A 19,132-nucleotide genomic window follows, 5' to 3' on the forward strand; every position below is an offset into this window, starting at 1 on the left:
AAACAAAATGTCAAACCAATGCACACTTACCAGAGACCAAAGAAAACCATATCCTTACCAATAACAATATGATTAGCCACGAAAGTGACATCATTTATATTAGCACTTTGGTATGCATTGACAGTGGAAGAGGAATATCAAAAAATATTTTATCTTAAGTAGGTTTGAGATTAAAACAGCTTGGTCAGATGTTGTTATATTTTGTAATATTTGTCTTAAATATCCAAATATTCAATTAGGCCACATATTGCAAATTAATCTAAAATCTAAATACTATTCAGAATCATTATTCTGAACCACAATACAGCATTGCAGTGCTGAAAGGAGAGTTGTTACACTATACACAATTGTAATACATCAGTAGGTAACCCACCCCATTTTGAGGTTACAAAACTATCTGAACCCCAACTCTAGTCAACACCAATATTTCAAGATTGGCTTATACAAATCCAAACCTAAATCTGATTAACTCAGTAGGAAAGCATACCCAACCTTAACAAAAGCATAAAGTGACTGGGGATTCTTAACCCTAGTCAGGTTAGGGTTAAAATGTTACCAAAATGTCATTGATTAACTTCATTTGAATGCACAATGTAACTAAATTATTTAAAATAATGTTGTCAGAAAAACCGAAAGGTAACAATTAGACTATTTTCACCTTCATCTTTAACCTTCATTTAATCCTAGCTTGGTCAAATTAGACAATGTCCGACTTTCAAATGTATTCATTCCGAATTAGTATAACAATTCATTAGTACCTAAATACTATTCAGAATTGTTATCCTTAACTGCAAAATGGCATTGCAGTGACAAAAAGAGACAGCTACACACCACTGCATTACATCAGTAGGTTTCATGCACCTAATTAAAACTTACCATTGTTAGATTTATTTCACAGTTGTTATTGAATTTTGGAAAAGACACACAAGAGAAAAAATGACAAATTAAATAATTCCTAAAATTACATTAAAATTTAATTAAAATTAAACTCTGTATATCAGGCCAAATCAGGTTTCTTGCTGAAAGTCAGTTTTGTTTCAAGGTTTATAATGGGGCAGGTGGGCAGAAGGTGTTGCTGTGCTGCCTAAATTGTTAAGTAGGTGAGACGCAGCTTTCTGGATCCGATGATGCATCTGATTTTTACGTAAGTGAAAAGATGACATTGACCAATGAAAAATGACATGAAGACGTGGATAGATGCAGTTTGTTTGTGACCTCTGGAAAATCTTATCTGCACGTCTAGCCACACAGTAGTATACACCAAAGCAAATAAATATAGACATACAATGCATGGCAAGCTATTGCAGAGGAACAGGGTATGAATGGTACCTATTTATGTAACTAATATTTTCCCAGAAAGTGGTTAAAAACAGATAAACAACACAAAAGTGACCTACGTTACTTTCAAAGATTTGAACTTTCAAATAGTTGAATGTTGAACAATACACATTACTATTGTGTCTGAAGTGTAGTATGTGTGCGATAAGGTGTTTTTTTTTTTTTTTTTTTTTTAAGAAAAAGTGGCACAGCTTGCGACACACACCAGTGCAAGAAGGGGAAAGGTGACGTAACTGGTGTGATTATAACAGATCTGATGGACAACTTTTCGGATGACGGACTACAAATGATGTATCAGATCCAGTGTGCAATGGCCTTTAGGCTCGAAAAAGTTGGGAAACAGATGATTATCTCCTATAAACCTCTACTTCAGACTTCTACCAGGGCAGTTGTGGAACAGTATCAGCATGTTGCTGAGGTGTCCCAAATGAACATCCCAAATGAACCCAATGGGTTTTACATCAGGTAACCTTTTTCTGGTCAGTACATCTACGTGCTTTCAAGAAATGTATCCACCAATCTCCCTAAGTGAGGGCAACTATTGTCTGTCATTGAAACAACATGTGAATTAACAGATGCTGCAATCAGATGAAGGAGGTCTTCCCAGAGAGTTAGAGACATTATACTACTTTAATGAAGACAAAGTGGTTAGTGCAGCATCCATGTTGATACTCTTCTCATATGATCACTTTCTCTGGTCATAAGCATCTCTTCACAGACCACAGCCCAAAAACAGCAATGATCAGATGCTCCATATTTATGTTTGCATCAGGAACCACTTTATAAATTATACCATAACTCATTAGCCTGGAACACAGTTCCATGACCCAAGCTGCAAAAACAGAAAATGACTCTTTATGGAACCTCCAATGCATTGGCTGCAGAGCAATAGAAACAATTGTTAGTCTGGTATAGCGCCCATGTTTATGACACCTGATTGTGTGCACTGAAACACGACCCCCCGTGGTTGTTACACTGGACAACCCTGCAGCAGTTGCTGAATGGTTCAGCATTGCAGTAGGGAACACACATTGTTCATCTGCTGCTGTGGCTGACCACAGACAAACCTTGCCCTGAACAGAATATCTACAAACATCTCTCTGCTCTTGGAAATGTTCCCGAAGTCTTTGGATCCTGCTTTGGTTGACACTAAGTTTATGCACCACACATTTATGAGAGTGGCCAGACTCCAATTTATCTAGACAGAAAATGCTGAATGGCGATTTAGGCTAAATGTTTTCTTCATATTGAAACTTATCTTGTCTGTTTGATATTTTATTTTACAGGTTTTCACACAAAAAAAATATTATTAAGGAGGTCAAAAGCTACAAACACAGATTACATAATTTAGTTATGCTATACTATACACCTTTAAGATCTTATACCCACTTTTATCAGCAAATATATCTGAATGTGACATTCTATGTATCTGATAGACTTAAGTCTGCCCACATTTTACTCCTAATTCCAACACATGGCTTCAATCTTGTGCATGCAATTTAATTGTATACATCACATGGTAAGTATTTTCTTTTGCTTAATACACTGACGTATTTTTTAGACATTATACATCATAATTAGCCCTTAACCTTACATAAAAAATGATGATTCTGATATATATATATATATATTTTTTTTTTAAGTCAGAGATGCATTAATATACAAATTTATAAAAACATGCATTTAGATTTTTCTTTGGTTCCCAGTGAATGCTGAGCTCAACAGCTCTTCCAAGAAAAGCATGGATAAGTTCGCTTTTAAGAATCACTCTACCTGCTATAAACAGATTATGTTCCATTAATCATTCTGAGATAGCAGTTGCATTATACATGACAAGAGTGAGACTTTCCATTGCATTTGCATGGGCATCCATAATACCAAACACTGATATTCTGTACTTCAAATGTTTTTATTTTTCCATTTTGTGGTCTAACAATTAGCTTTAAGTTGTTTTTATCATTTTTTAAAAAGAGAGAGATAATTAATAAAATCGTAAGCAATATGTATTAACCCATTAACCCAGTCGAATCCAGTCCCATATTTTGTTGTGCAAGTAAAAAATGATGCATCAGAAGTTCAGGGGATGGTGATTGTATTGTTAAACTTTCCCAACTGATACTCCTGGCACAGTATACATCTTAGTTTCCCTGAACTGATAATCATCTCCTCACAAACAAGTAGAAAGGATTTTTTAAGGTGACTGATTTTCATTCAGCAAACAAAGAAAAAAAATGGCACCTCTCCACAAATCTTATTTTTCATCACATTTGGCAAGAGCAAAATCGTTCTTTTAATTTTATAAAAGCAACACATCAGTATATGAACTGTGGTGATCAAGCCTTCATCAGTGCATATACTGATGTGCTGCTGATATCAAATTAAAAGAAATAAGTTTCTTTTGCCGAACTTGACGAAACATAAATAAGAGATATTTTAAAGAGTGCCAGATTTCTTTGTTTGCCGTTTCATTTATTGTTGAGTTGAGCATATCTTTATGTTGTCAGATTTGTAACAGAACAGTGCACCCAGTGATGTCAGCAGCTGGATAACCCAGCATTTGTAAGCAGTTGGAGTCTCTAGAACAACATTCAATCAAAGGTCAGATTAAAGAACTATAGCTGAACTGTGAAAAACAGAATCAATCCTTTGTAGCACGATAAAGGTCGACATCCAAAGTTTTAGATTTATGGTTGTATATAGTGTTAGAAATACACTTAAGAAAAATGTGCATATTGTTTCATTTTGACTGGACCTCATTTCCATGAAGGTTTACACTAAACTATGGAAATGGTAAGAAGTGAAATCAACTGCATGATTAAGAAGGAAGGAAACAAATTCAAGGAAGTGGAAGCTGTAAAAATTAGAAAATAATATGTGAAAACTTCCAGTATTAAAAGTTCCAGGAAGCTGTTCCACTGTAAAACTGACTGTTGTCATTTGTACTTGCCACTGTATCCAACAGAAAATTTAACTACTAAGCTAAATGCCTTATTATGTAACAGTTTCTTTATCTGTATCTCATAAATTATATAAAATAAAGAGTCAGAGATGGCTTTCATTTTGGAGAATCTTTGCAACCCACACATAAGTTCATAAATACAAAGAGGGATTAATTAAATTGCTTTGCCAGCGTAAGGTTTTCCACAACTCAGATAAAGTGATATTTTTGGCAAGGCGTTTTGGACAAAAAAAATCAATCATATGTCTCTCTTGGGAAACCGTAATACAAAGTAGCAATAGCCATAAAAGGGTGTGCATGTGTGTGTGTGTGTCTGTGTGGGGAGGTTGGTTGTAAAACTTACCAATGCCAAGTCATCCCGACTGCAATCCAGAGCAGCTATCATCACCTGCTCATAAATTATCCAAACTGGGCAACACACAAAAAAAAAGACAGTTTCAATATGCGTTCTGTTTTCACAGCAAGCTTAGTATCAAACATGATGATGATGAAAATGATAAATGAATAAATAGTGTTTTTTCTCCATACTATAAGTAAACTATAACACAAAGTGTGTTTTGTTTTAAGATCATATGGAAAAAATAAATGGTGCACTGAATAGGCTTAATCAGTTAAAGCATAAAACATTGCCTCTTTTAAACTAAAGTAGACAGGCATGCCAGGACTGCACAGTTATAACTATAATAGTAATGACACTTTGATAAATATATCCACAGATGCTATAAAGTAGGCCTACAATTCTTTCTTCTGTAATGCACACTGACATCAAACGTTATGATGGTCATCATGAAAACCTGAAGAGCAGCAGAGGTAGTATAATGTTTCATAATTGCAGGGTTAGATTGTTAACACATTTATTGAAATATGAAGGACTGCAATTAATAATGAAATTAATCACACCCAATTTAATAGTTTCTCATTAAAATATAATCTTTTGAGTTATATGTTCAGCGAGGACACCATAGTGTCAGGCAGTTAAAAATCATTGTATTATTATATTAACTCTCCATTTAAAAAAGCTTTAACAATAAAATCCCCTAATTTGTTTATATTTGATATTCACAAAACGTCACGTCTTTCACCCATGCATGTAATGTGTTTTAATAAGTGTTTCTGTAATATAGAAGGAAAAAAAAAATAGAAGAAAAAAAATAAAGGTTAACTAGATATTTGTATTATAGCACAATACTCATAGTTTTTGACTAGGGGAAGGTCCATTGTTCTTCATGACTAAGGACTAAGATCTCCACACTCTTGAACATATGAATGATCATGGGCTCCACTCTGCATCTTTTATAAAGAAAAGTTGCCACCTACAAATCTGGGTATTTTCACATTAATGTAGCCAAGTACAGCTACAAAGCTTATATGGTAGGCTATCTGAGTGAGTATGCACTTATCAGAAGATGCCATTTGCACATATATTCCTAAAATTGATTTCCACAAGGGAAAGCGGGTACGGATGGAAATGCAGAACTGTTTTGTTTGTTTGTTTCATTTTAACTGTGAAAAATCTCTTGGAAGGAAATATAATCTGGTGACTTTTAGAGAATCCAACATACAAAACAAAAATTCAGACTGATCAAAATGAACCAGCTTATTGATAAACTAATCATGCCAGGTTTTCACTGCAATACTTTTTCTAGTGTTTATGAAAGAGTACCCCATTGTGTCTTAAAGGTGCCTTCATTGTTTATAAAGCAAAGGACACTTAAAATCCTGAAATTATTTTTATTCATATGTACAGTTAGGTCCATAAATATTTGGACAGTGACAAAATTGTCATAATTTTGGCTCTGTACGCCACCACAATGGATTTGAGGGTAGTTACATCCAAATTGGGTTAACGGTGTAGGAATCACACCCATTTTTATATGAGGTCCCATAATCATGAATTAAATTTTGAGTTTAAATACTTGGTTGCAAATCGTTTGTAGTAAATGACTGCCTGAAGGTTTGAAATCCATAGACCTCACCAGATGCTGGGTTTTCTTCCCTGGTTATGCTCTGCCAGGCCTGTACTGCAGCTGTCTTTAGTTCCTGCTTGTTCTCGGGGCATTTTGCCTTCAGTTTTGCCTTCAGCAAGTGAAATGCTGCTCAATTTGATTCAGGTCAGGTGACTGACTTGGCCATTGCAGAACATTCCACTTCTTCAAATTAAAAAAGTCTTGGGTTGCTTTCGCAGTATGCTTCGGGTCATTGTCCATCTGCACTGTGAAGCGCCGTCCAATGAGTTTTGAAGAATTTGTCTGAATCTGAGCAGATAATATAGCCCTAAACACTACATAATTCATCCTGCTGCTTTTGTCAGCAGTCACATCATCAATAAATACAAGGGAACCAGTTTCCTTGGCAGCCATACATGCCCATGCCATAACATGTTTCACAGATGAGGTGGTATGCTTCGGATCATGAGCAGTTCCTTCCCTTCTCCATTCTCTTCTCTTACCATCATTCTGGTACAAGTTGAACTTTGTCTCATCTGTCCATAGGATGTTGTTCCAGAACTGTACCGAGTTCTTTAGGTGATTTTTTGGCAAACTCTAATCTGGTCTTCCTGTTTATATCTTGTGGTAAACCCTCTGTATTTACTCTGGTGAAGTCTTCTCTTGACTGTTGACTATGACACAGATACGCCTACCTCCTGGAGGGTGTTCTTGATCTGGCCAACTGTTCTGAAGGGGTTTTTCTTCACCAGGGAAAGAATTCTTCTGTTGTCCACCACAGTTGTTTTCCGTCGTGTTCCAGGTCTTCTGGTGTTCCTGAGCTCACCAGTGCATTCTTTCTTTTTAAGAATGTACCAAACAGTTGATTTGACCACACCTAATGTTTTTGCTATTTCTCTGATTGGTTTGTTTGTTTGTTGAAGGCAAAACTGAAGGCAAAACACCCCAAGAACAAGCAGGAACTAAAGACAGCTGCAGTGCAGGCCTGGCAGAGCATCACCAGGGAAGAAACCCAGCATCTGGTGAGGTCTATGGGTTCCAGACTTCAGGCAGTCATTGACTGCAAAGGATTTGCAACCAAGTATTGAAACTCACATTTTAATTCATGATTATGTTAGTTTGTCCAAATAAGTTTGAGCCCCTAAAGTTGGGGGGACCTCATATAAAAATGGGTGTAATTCCTACACCATTCACCCAATTTGGATGTAACTACCCTCAAATTAAAGATTAAAGGAGGACTTCTGTTGTTGTTTTGCTAAATAACTAAACTTGTTTCTTTGTACATATATCAATCCCTTAGTTCAACCCTGCTTTCGAATGTGCGTCACTGTTACCCTATATACTGTAAAAACTGCTGGCTGGTGGTGAGTCTTACACAACCTACTAACATCGCAGTGTTGTATTAGATGACTCAATGATCTCATTTTGTTTTTTTGGATACTGTAAATGAAAGAAATGAGTACACTTAAGACCACACTTACCCAATAATTTGTCTTTGAACATTGTGAGTATATTATATAATTTTGGTTTAATGTTACATCAATGTGTTTCAGTCAGCATGCCAGGCTGCTCTAGATAAGCGTTTTAAGACCTTTAACTTAAAAAGAACTGTAACATGTCACTGAACATAAGATCTGATTTGCCAAAACAAGCAAATTAAAGTCTTTCTTTTTTCAAGCATGGCTTTATCATTCCAACTCTGCTTTGATAATTGCCTGCTCATTTCACAGCCAATTTAAGAAGTGGTTTACATAGAACGGGTTTTCCCCTGCACGTTTTAGGTTTATTATTTTTCATGAAGCCCTTATCAAGGAATGGGATGAAATTCAGTTACTGACCAGAAGAGGAAAACTAAGACCATGATAAATAATTTTTAGTTATTAGTTAGTCAGTTTCAACTTTTGATTACTGTCACTGTACGATAACGGATCTTTGCTTATGGACTGAAAAAGTAATTTCTAAATAAGTTTCAATTGATTTTCCAAATTACAATTTTATTATTGGGGCCTGAAAAGTATTAAGTGTGAGAGCACTGCAAGGCTTACCGTAATAAGTAAGTAAAAAGATCTGAAACAGAGAGCATTACTGGGTGTTACAGTCTGCCTGAGTGGTAATGGGCCCTGAGTCAAAGTAAAGGCAAACTGGAATTAATTAATATCATATAAGGGAATGACTGCTCCACGCATGAGTGATTTCTATGCTCTTGATTAAAGTCATAAAAAATGACTGTCTGATAACAAGGTGCTGAGTTGTTAATGGTTTAAATGAAGCAAATTTGTACATTTACTGTGTTCCAGAGCTGTACAGGGTAGTTCTAGCAGTACTAGTACTAGTAGTATTGATTCTCTATGTAGCGGTAATGAAGACTGATTAGAGGATGGGATTTATTATTTATTGTCTGTGTGGCTAAACAAAAACTAACCTCAGCTAACAATTTCTTCCTCACAGAAAAGTTCTGTATGGACATACTTTGATAAAGTAAATGAAAATACTGTTATGTGTAAAATATGTGCAGTGCAAGAGGACAGCAACAAAAGTTAGCTATATAGATATCCAGATATTGCCTAGGCTATTTATTTTGTTTTCACTGGAACTCAAACACACAGCTATATTTCCAATTTGATTTAACATGGACTGGTAAATGATGAGTGTGGTTTTGAAACATGGAAAAAGTCCAATACATTTTTTATTCGAATAGTCGTCAACAACAGCGGTGGAACCATTGATAATCTAAATATTTGTCATGCACATCACTATTTCTGACTATAGTTTATGTAACACTGATGTAATATTACACTTTTAACAGATGCTGTAAGAACTTATTTCCATTTACAATGCACTTAAAAGGTAGATCACAACTAAATAAAGGTGGAGTATTGTGGTTAAAACAGACTCATTTATACCATATTCCATTTATGTTTCATTATATTTATTATACAGTGAGGGAAAAAAGTATTTGATCCCTTGCTGATTTTGTACGTTTGCCCACTGACAAAGAAATGATCAGTCTATAATTTTAATGGTAGGTGTATTTTAACAGTGAGAGACAGAATAACAACAAAAAAATCCAGAAAAACGCATTTCAAAAAAGTTATAAATTGATTTGCATGTTAATGAGGAAAATAAGTATTTGATCCCCTATCAATCAGCAAGATTTCTGGCTCCCAGGTGTTTTTTATACAGGTAACGAGCTGAGATTAGGAGCACTCTCTTAAAGGGAGTGCTCCTAATCTCAGCTCGTTACCTGTATAAAAGACACCTGTCCACAGAAGCAATCAATCAATCACATTCCAAACTCTCCACCATGACCAAGACCAAAGAGCTGTCCAAGGATGTCAGGGACAAGATTGTAGACCTACACAAGGCTGGAATGGGCTACAAGACCATCGCCAAGCAGCTTGGTGAGAAGGTGACAACATTCCAGCATGACAATGACCCAAAACACACAGCCAAGGCAACAAAGTCTCTCACTGTTAAAATACACCTACCATTAAAATTATAGACTGATCATTTCTTTGTCAGTCGGCAAACGTACAAAATCAGCAGGGGATCAAATACTTTTTTCCCTCACTGTATTTAGTTTATAACGTATAGTTTTAAGATTCCACAGAGATTTTTTACTTGATAAAACAGATTTGGGAGAGTAAAATGTTTCAGAAACTAAAATAGTAAAGGAAATCCCAAAAGCAAGTCTGAAGACAAAAATTGGTAATTTAATCTAACATACATTTTTTAGTTTGTTAGAGGGGCGACAATGTTTATAAATTCCTTGTGCACTTATAAACATGAATGTCTTCAAATGTTGGATGTCGGCTACTCAACGTATTGGCATTGAAGTATTGTTAAAAATGTTATAAATTATGCTTTCATAAGCAGTTTACAGATTACAACATAAAACAAATATATTATATAGCCTAATGCTCCTAATATGGATTTAGCTAAAATAACAAAATACAGGCTAATAAACTCATGATGTTTGGCAGTTATTTATATTGTATATTTTAAGTTATTATGTCTGCAGCATTTTCAATATTAAAATGGTTACAAAGTACTCTTACATTTATAACATACTGATTTCCATGGTCCCTGGGGGTAGGTTATAAGTGAACTGCACCTGTACCATATTCTGCTCTGACTAACTATCTAGGGCTGTGCCGAAGGGTACATTTTAACCTTCGAAGGTTTGGAACACATTACCGAACGAAGGTTCGAAGCTTCGCTGGTGCTAATTTGTATAATTTATTGATGATGTCACATCAGCTACTAGTGTATCGATTTGAATGAACAGACTACTTTTTTTTTTTTTTTTTAAGGTAATCCATATAAACAAAATTCCCTTGTAGTTTAAAATAAGTTATATGAAACAGTGATGTTTTTATTTATTCATGGTTTATATTGATTTTACTTGCAAGAAAAAGCGAATCAGTGTAAACCCCTTTATGAATATATCCCTGTGTTCAGTACTGTACTGAAAGTAGTAAATACTAGAAACCGAAACAAAGCAACCTTAACTTTGGGTTAACTATAATAAAAAGGCTACCTTCTACAGTTCAGAGTTTGTGTCAACATTATATATTATTATACCGATATAATAATAACGATAATAATAATAATGGGTCAATTGCAACGAACTTGCAGAGTTGTATGGATCATCTCCAGTGCGCTGCTTTCAGTTCTATGCAATTGATCTGTTAAGCCTAATAAATAACGCATAATAATTTAAACTTACATTGGTTAAATGATCCTGGAAAATACTTGTTATTCCGTGATATTCCAATTTTCAGTTGCAAATTTACATTAAGCTTTTTGGGGGGTCTTCCGTGCATTTAGCAAAAAAATCCAAGCAGCAAATGTTTGTCGAAACATTTGTTTTGTTTTACATGTCCACACTTTGCTGTAAAGATGAAGAAACAATATCCACAGGTATCCCTGCAAACAAACAATGTTGCAACGTAACTGAATTGTATGTTAGCTGGGATGCTGGCAAATGAGGATAGTTCTCTTTCAGAAGAAACTTTTTTTTATCAGTGTAATCGTATATTTTCAAAATACATTGTCTACATTTAATCCTGTCCAATGCCCGCTGACACGACAGTGGCTCGAACTTAGATATATCCAGCAACTTGTATTTAAGGAATGGGCATTATACAAATCAGATATATACATTAAAACATTTGAAGTGTACTTTAGTAATGTAACGCTTGCAGGGGTTTCCAAGGAGTCGACTCAACTCATCATTGCGGGTGCAAAAACACACTGACTCGTTCTTCTCCATCCCTTCACCTTTTATCCCCTCTCCCTATGTCTTTACCCCATTAACCCTTTATTGGGTGCGGTGGCGCTACAGTATTCAAACATTGTCAATGTCTATCAACAAGAGAGAAAATAATCAATGTGATTGTCACGTGACAAATGAACCTTCGAACGTTCGAACCTTCGGAGACAGCCCACTATTTTTTACTTTTTGAAGTGTAACGTTTTTAAACATCTGCATTTTACAGAATTTGTTTTGTAACTTGCTTAAAATCATAATATTATCAATAGATGATTTGCGGTCTACACATCCACTATATATAATATTTGTTTTCCCCTGCAGTCCAGGCTGAATGACTAAAAATGGGCAGCTTTTACTCTACATATATATTGAATTGTGCATGTTTTGTGACAAGTCACCCTGGCTAAGGCCATCTAAGACTTATATATATATAAAATGTATGTATTTATTCTGGTTTGTATTGCTCATTAAATACTTAAAATTAAAGTTCTAAAACACAGACAAAGAGCTGCATGTAATATAATAAATGTATTCAGCAATGTCAAGAAATTATGTGTTACTTATTTATTACTGTAACACTTCTAGCAAGAAAATGTATTACTACACTAACTGTTGCATCTTCGCACTTCCAGTCTGAATCTCCAAATTCAAAAACACTTGGGAAATGAGCTTTGACAACTGAAGACAGTGGTAACACAAAGAAAAGTATATCCAGTTACAAAGATTCCAGTTGCATAGACGAATCACCTTTCTGTTGCACCAATTAAAATGACAACAGCACTTAGATTAAAATGCACTTTCCGGTGTAGTTTAAGAGTGAATACTTACTGTCATCCCCGAGCTTGGATGCATGCTCATGTATTAATTCTTCCCCAACTTCAACTATCTGTTCACTGTTCCGGAAATTTTCCTCCCTCCATTTCCGAAGTTTATCTCGCATGACTGTCCAAAGAAAAGAGTGATGGTTACATATTTGGACATTATACTTCAGCAGCCTCTGATTCCTAAAGCAGAGATAGATTTGGGTTAAATAAAATATAAGAAACTTGACAACACATGAACCTGGTAGAATGAGGGTATCATAAGAAAAATAATAATAGTCCACATTTGTCAGATTGTCATGTTCATTTTTATTGTTGTTTTCATTTTAATAACATTCGTTTTGGAATCAAATTAAATTAAAATCCAGAAGGTTAAGTAAAACTAATTGCTAAACTGGTGTATGGTACATGGTATATAATTACACTATGTTCTGACTTAATGCATTGGTACTACAATTTAATCTGATACGAATTGTTTAAAGAACCAAGATGGCTGCTTTTCATTTAACCTGGATGACAAACAGACCGATAGAAATGCTGTCAGAAATGCAAATAGATAAAAAGACAGACAGACATAGTTAAGTTTTCATGAAGTCAGAATGAACCATGTGGGATACAGAAAGGTAATACTGAGTGAAAATTAATGATATGCTGTTTTATTGTTCATGTTACACGCATTATTTGGCATCTTCTACCGAATACAAATACAATGAGCACATACAGCTTAAGCTCCATGTTCCTCTTCAGTTTACAGGCACACAAAGTCTTATATTACGTGCTTAATGCAGAAAGCAAATATATAGTAAGTATTGTGGAGTACAAAATATTTGAAACATGCAAATATCCTTTCTTAGTCCAGGTGTATCCGCACGCAAGCAGGCTGTGTGCGCAGCAGGAGCATATGCTACACTGCATTCAACCACAACAAGCAGGAGAGGACGTGTCATCTGTAACCAGCCTCGCCCTCTGCGATTGCAATGATGAAAATGCGTTTCTTCTGGATTTTACGTTTGAATTTATTTTCTAATTAAGCAATAAATGAAACAATCTGAATGTTTACCTTCCCAGGTCACATCGTATAACTCCGAAACGGACGCCATTTTCCAGACACTACGCTCTGACGTCATTGACGTAAACGTCTCAGAGGTCACACGCTAAGGGGAGGTGCTTTGTGGTGATTAGGAAGATCTATGGTGCAGACTTATTCCATTTCATTGCTTTATTATTATTATTTACTTAAAATTTGAAGTTATTATATATTTTTGTACTTATTTATAACTTAATTATTAGTTTTGTTATTTAAGTAATGTATGTATGTTTGTATGTATGTATGTATGTATGTATGTATGAGAGATAATGTCTTATGTATTTATTTGCAGACACCCTTACCTTGCCACCCTAGCTAGATAGATAGGTATGAAAGATGACTTTTCTTTTTAAACTGAACAGTGAATATGAATATATAGATTGTGTATACACTCATAGATATAAGACAATTTACATTTAATTTAAAAGAGGACTTTTCGGGGACTAAAGTAAAGAAATATGAGTGGTTTATATGTTATGTTGTGTCCTTTCCTGTATATAAGATTGCACACTGAGTAAATTATATCAGCAGTTGTAAAGTCCATTCTGAGTAAAACCTGTGCAAATGAAATTCTGGGAAGTGGGTCTGGAATACATGTTTAGGATCAGCCTAGAATAGCTTTCACTTCGTTAAATGGGGTAGCTTTAGATGATTCGTAAGGCAGTGACGGAGATGTATTGCTCTGGTTGCCTTTAATGTGGGGAGTGACTTTTAGCCGTTGGTGGTCAGTCTGATACATCTGACTGATACATGTGACTGACACATAAACATTCTCCAAAAGAGGGCAGTATTTTTATGGACTGCAATACCCCAGTTCACACCACTCTCACCAGTCAATGAAAGGCAAGCCATCACAATTGTATACATGCTAATAGAAAGTTTCCTTCACAGACTGGCCTGCATGAGATGGGACATGGATTGACTGATTATTACTTCACTTTTGACATACCCAGAAGAGTGAATATTATACAAATGTTGAATGTACACAAACATACACTACTGTTATAGTCAAGGGCTTCAGGCCAAATACGTTTTTCTACAAGATGAATGACTTACAGAGCAAAGAAAGGAGAGTGAAAAGGTGAAGGATTATTACAAAGAAGGATAAAAGGGTCCTGAGAAACCAATAAAACCATAGTTGACACATGAGGGGTGCAAGAGGAATAATGAAAGTTTAATGGGAGATTCTGTGAATTCTTAAACCATGAGAGAGGCAGGGATTCAGTGTGTTAGTTCCTGTCATCCAGCCAGTAAAATGAATTTAGTGGGATTTGTATATAATTTATATATGTTCAGAAACAGTGTCAAGTAGACTTAACCAATAGCATGGGGGGGGAATTAATCCTGTTATATGCTTTCCTGCTTTTGATTTGAGCCTCAGGTCTTCTTGTTTACATTAAACAATAAGACCTTCTAAATAAACACCATAAGCATTGTGAAGAATGTATGATGAATTGATTAAATAGTTATAATAAAGTGTAAGTCCCTTCCTGTTCAAACTCAAGCTTGTCTGTGGCTGAAATAATCATAATCAAAGTCAATGTTTATGTTTTCAGAAATGTGTTGTATTTTATGCACTGATAAGTTTTCAGCTTTGCCTAGACCTTTTGAGGATAGGGTTTTGATTAAATTAAGTAGTCAGTTATCAGGTGAAGTTTTCACTGAGACTGCAGGTGCCCAGTAGCCCTGATGTTGCCAGTTAATCTATGTCACTTTCTGACTGTATCTGGAAACACCCACCAGACCATGCAGGGATTCCTCAGTTCACTGCCTATCAATTATCCCTGCTGATGGTTGCATACCTGCAAGCATGGGGGAATGCAGTGGTATCAGTCACTCCCTTTGCTCAATTTGAAACATATGCAGTTTGTGCTCTTCAATTACAGAGTGAAAAGAAGAGAATGGCTTGACAAAGAAGGTATGCATTATGTGGTTATTATATCTCCTGGGTGGAGGCAAGGGTTGTAAATGTGATTGTGTGGAATACTGTGTACAGTTCTGGGCTCCACACTTCAAGAAAGATATCGCTGCTCTAGAGGCAGTTCAGAGGAGAGCAACCAGACTTATTCCAGGTCTGAAGGGAATGTCCTACTGAGAGACTGAGGGAACTGAACCTTTTCACCCTGGAACAGAGGAGACTACGTGGGGAATTGATTTAAGTCTTCAAAATCATGAAAGGCATTGACCACATCAAACCAGAGGTGCTTTTCCAGATCAGCAGGGACACGCGCACCCGGGGAGACAAATGGAAATTGGGCTTCAAGGCATTCAAGATGGAAAACAGGAGACACTTCTTTACACAGAGAGTTGTCTCAATCTGGAACAAACTCCCCAGCGATGTGGCTGAAGAGACAATTTGGGAATTTTAAAATAGACTGGACGTGATCCTAGGATCACTTAGTTATTAATGGACACCAAACGAGCACGATGGGTCAATTGGCCTCCTCTCGTTTGTAAACTTTCTTATGTTCTTATGGTGTATTGCCTTGTTTGTTAGTTTTTTTAAGAAAAATGCATATGCACATTAATATGCACTCAGGAGTGAGTATGATGTGTACAAAGCAAAACCACTTCCTGCATATACAGCAGTATAATTTAAACAGCTTCAGGTCCCTAATCTAGGTACGTTATGAATTGCTGTGGATTTTGTCTGCATTGCTACTTTATTACGCACAGCTGAAGTGTAGTCAGCACATTTTCAGCAGCAGCGTTTTCCAAAACTGATGTCATCCCAATGGATGCAGACATTTTGCCCAGTGCTGTAAGACACTGCTGCATGTTTTTGAACAATAATAGTTTATATATATATATATATATATATATATGCAAAGTATTACTATAGTAAAACAGCAGAGTGTGACCTGTTAATGGGTAAATAAAAGTGTACATAAGGATTGTAAAATGTCATCATCTCTGTTAAATGCACAAAAAGTACATTATGTGTGGTTCAGCTTACGCTCTTCTTCAGCGATCCATAGACTTGTAATTTTAAAGTCCACAGATGGCAGTCAGTCGATATGTGGTCAGTTTTGTTGGAAAACCAAATAGTGAGGGAACCACATAAAAATAACCAAACACTGCCCTTTGGGTGAAGGGCTTTCCTTAGCAGACAGGGATGATATTAAAAACGTGTGCTGCTCAAAACCTGCACTGCAGACCTGAATCAAAGTAACTGTGTTCCTGATGGACAGGGGCCAGTGTTCACATTTTTAACAAGCTCTGTTTAAGTCAGTGAGAGTTCAGTTCCAACATTTCATTTTAGTTTCAGTTTTTATTTAATGTTTAATAAGGTTTTCAGGGGTTTCTTATTAAAATTATGTAACTTTTGTTTCAGTTTCTTGACTAAAATTTTAAAAAAGAAGAAGAAATTATACTTTTACCTTTTTTTTTTTTTTGCTTTTATGTAGTTTTCACCAGCATATCAATCGGTACCGTTACCTTTTTTTGTATTGTCAAATTCAATGACTGGGTTACCTACCTCCTACCTCCACATTGCTTCAAAGGTCTTAAAGTACTCAGTGCTGCATTTGAACATGATGTTTCAAATGTTTTATATTATTATTATTATTATTATTATTATTATTATTATTATTATTATTATTATTATTATTCTCTCTCTCTCTCTCTCTCTCTCTCTATATATATATATATATATATATATATATATATATATATATATATATATATATATATATATATATATATATATATATTATATATACACTGATCAGCCATAACATTATGACCACCTGCCTAATATTGTGTAGGTCCCCCTTTTGCCGCAAAACAGTCCTGACCCAACGAGGCAAGGCGTTAGCAGCAGATCCTTTAAGTCCTGTAAGTTGTGAGGTGGGGCATCCATGGATCAGACTTGTTTGTGCAGCACATCCCACATCTCATTTTCTGATTATTGCTTGGCTCTTACATACAATCTATAAACTTTGATAATGAAATTGATCTTTCCATCAGCTTAGTTTGTCTTCAGAGTTGGTGAGTCAGTTTATACAGATGACTTAAATCTACTTAACTACAAATAATGAAGTTCAGTCCAAGTTGCCTTTGACATCATTGGATCCTTAAGTAGCGTTTGCCGTGGCTAATATTGGCTTGTCACCATTCTGTTCTATGGGAAAGCCAAAAACAATACTGAGTCTTAAGTCATTGGTAATTGATGTTACTCAAATGGGTCTTGGGTGTATAGCTCCCTTGACACCTCAAAGTCTAGTTTCTTATGCTACAAAAGCATAATTATCTACAGTACAAATTACATAAAATGACCTTTGTTACTTCCCATTAAAAAGTATTTGAATTAGACATATAAGATCATAGTATGATTATCCTTCTCTCTCTCTCTTTCTATTTATATATGCAGAAGGAAGCTTTTTAAAATTGTAGACTGGGGTAAAACTCCAGGTTTGTTCCTGAATATCTGCTCTTTACAAGAGGTGCTTACTTTTTCCTCCAGAATTGCAATAAAGACCACAGAAGAGACCTTTAAAAGTCTACATAATGAAGCCTGGTGAATAGTGGTTAAATTGGCTGGTGTCGATTATATATTAGGGTATAATAATTGGCGAATAAATTAAGTCAACTGCACTTTTAACATGTTTAACTTTGCAATACTTTTATATATTTTTTTTTTCTCACAGGAAACTGAATGGGAACAATCAACATCTATGGAAACATGATAGCATAAATTACATCTGGTAAGAATTTTTGTAAAAGGATGAGTTGGTCCTGGATAAAGTCATCTCTATATTTAAATTAAGTGTCAGACTTTAAATGCATTGAGTTGGACTAAAAGGAAATGCAGTATAATGATACAATACTTAAACGTCACTGAGGTCAAACCTTTGCCACAATGTTTTAAATTATCCCTAACCACACTAATTATAATTTCTAAGAATTCTTGTATTATTTTATCTTGATTACATGGACAGCTGGTCTGAATTGATTAATAACATGTTTAAGTTATTTTCTTTATGCAGGTTGATTAGGTTAGATAAAGGAGTTGCTTTGTTATTGCTCTCCTTTTTGAAATTTACTTTCCTTGTCTCTCTCTGGCACTTTATATTTTCATTGCATTTTAAAGAAACGGAGAGGATGAAACTAGAAATCAGTGCATTTGAGCAGACACATAGTGAAACCTAGTTAATCTCTAAACTTTCCTGACAGCTGTGTAGTGTTGCGCTTGTCTTGTAGGCTTTTGCCACTGTCAGCATTGTGAACCCTGCCATGTGTGGTAAAGATGTAAGTTTCTGAAAAGCACCAGACTATTACAAGTGATGTGCTGAATACCTTTCTCCTGTTACGAATTTTGAAAATGTTTTGGGTATAGGATAGTTTCTCGGCTCCAGTTTGAAACTGATAATTCTGTCCAAAGAGCTTCCTGATTCTAAAGGGATAGTTTGTCATAACCTTACCATGTGGAATTGATATTGTGCCTTGCTAAAACCATCATGGGCTAGACTTCAAATTAGGTTAATCCGTTTTAGCACTTTCATCCCTTCTTTGAAAAAAAATCTAACTTTAAACATTGTATGGAGGGACCAAAATCACATTCTTATGAAACAGAAACTAAAGATGAGCCATGTGAAAGGACATAATAATATGCAGCATTTTCATGTTTTATTTTGTATATATGTTAGGAGCCACATATCACATAGTGTACAACTGTACATCAGTTAATGTAACCATTCTATGTTT

The 19,132-nt window shown here is 35.3% G+C and overlaps 1 protein-coding gene across 2 annotated transcripts in view; it reads right to left on the minus strand.

Annotated features, from left to right (window-relative positions):
* The window catches only part of emc2 (ER membrane protein complex subunit 2), a 37,897-nt gene extending 24,389 nt beyond the window's left edge, over positions 1–13,508 (minus strand). Inside the window, exons 1-3 of one of the 2 annotated variants that reach the window (XM_066715960.1) lie at positions 13,400–13,508; positions 12,347–12,460; positions 4,641–4,705 (exon numbers count right to left, since the gene is read on the minus strand). In XM_066715960.1, coding sequence (XP_066572057.1) covers positions 4,641–4,705; positions 12,347–12,460; positions 13,400–13,466 — 246 coding nt within the window. In that variant the 5' untranslated portion in view covers positions 13,467–13,508. The remainder of the gene's footprint in view (positions 1–4,640; positions 4,706–12,346; positions 12,461–13,399) is intronic. The other variant, XM_066715961.1, reaches the window with a different exon arrangement.
* Positions 13,509–19,132: the final 5,624 nt, after the last annotated feature.

This window comes from Amia ocellicauda, chromosome 10 (assembly GCF_036373705.1).
Source record: "Amia ocellicauda isolate fAmiCal2 chromosome 10, fAmiCal2.hap1, whole genome shotgun sequence".
Classification (NCBI taxonomy): Eukaryota; Metazoa; Chordata; class Actinopteri; order Amiiformes; family Amiidae; genus Amia; species Amia ocellicauda.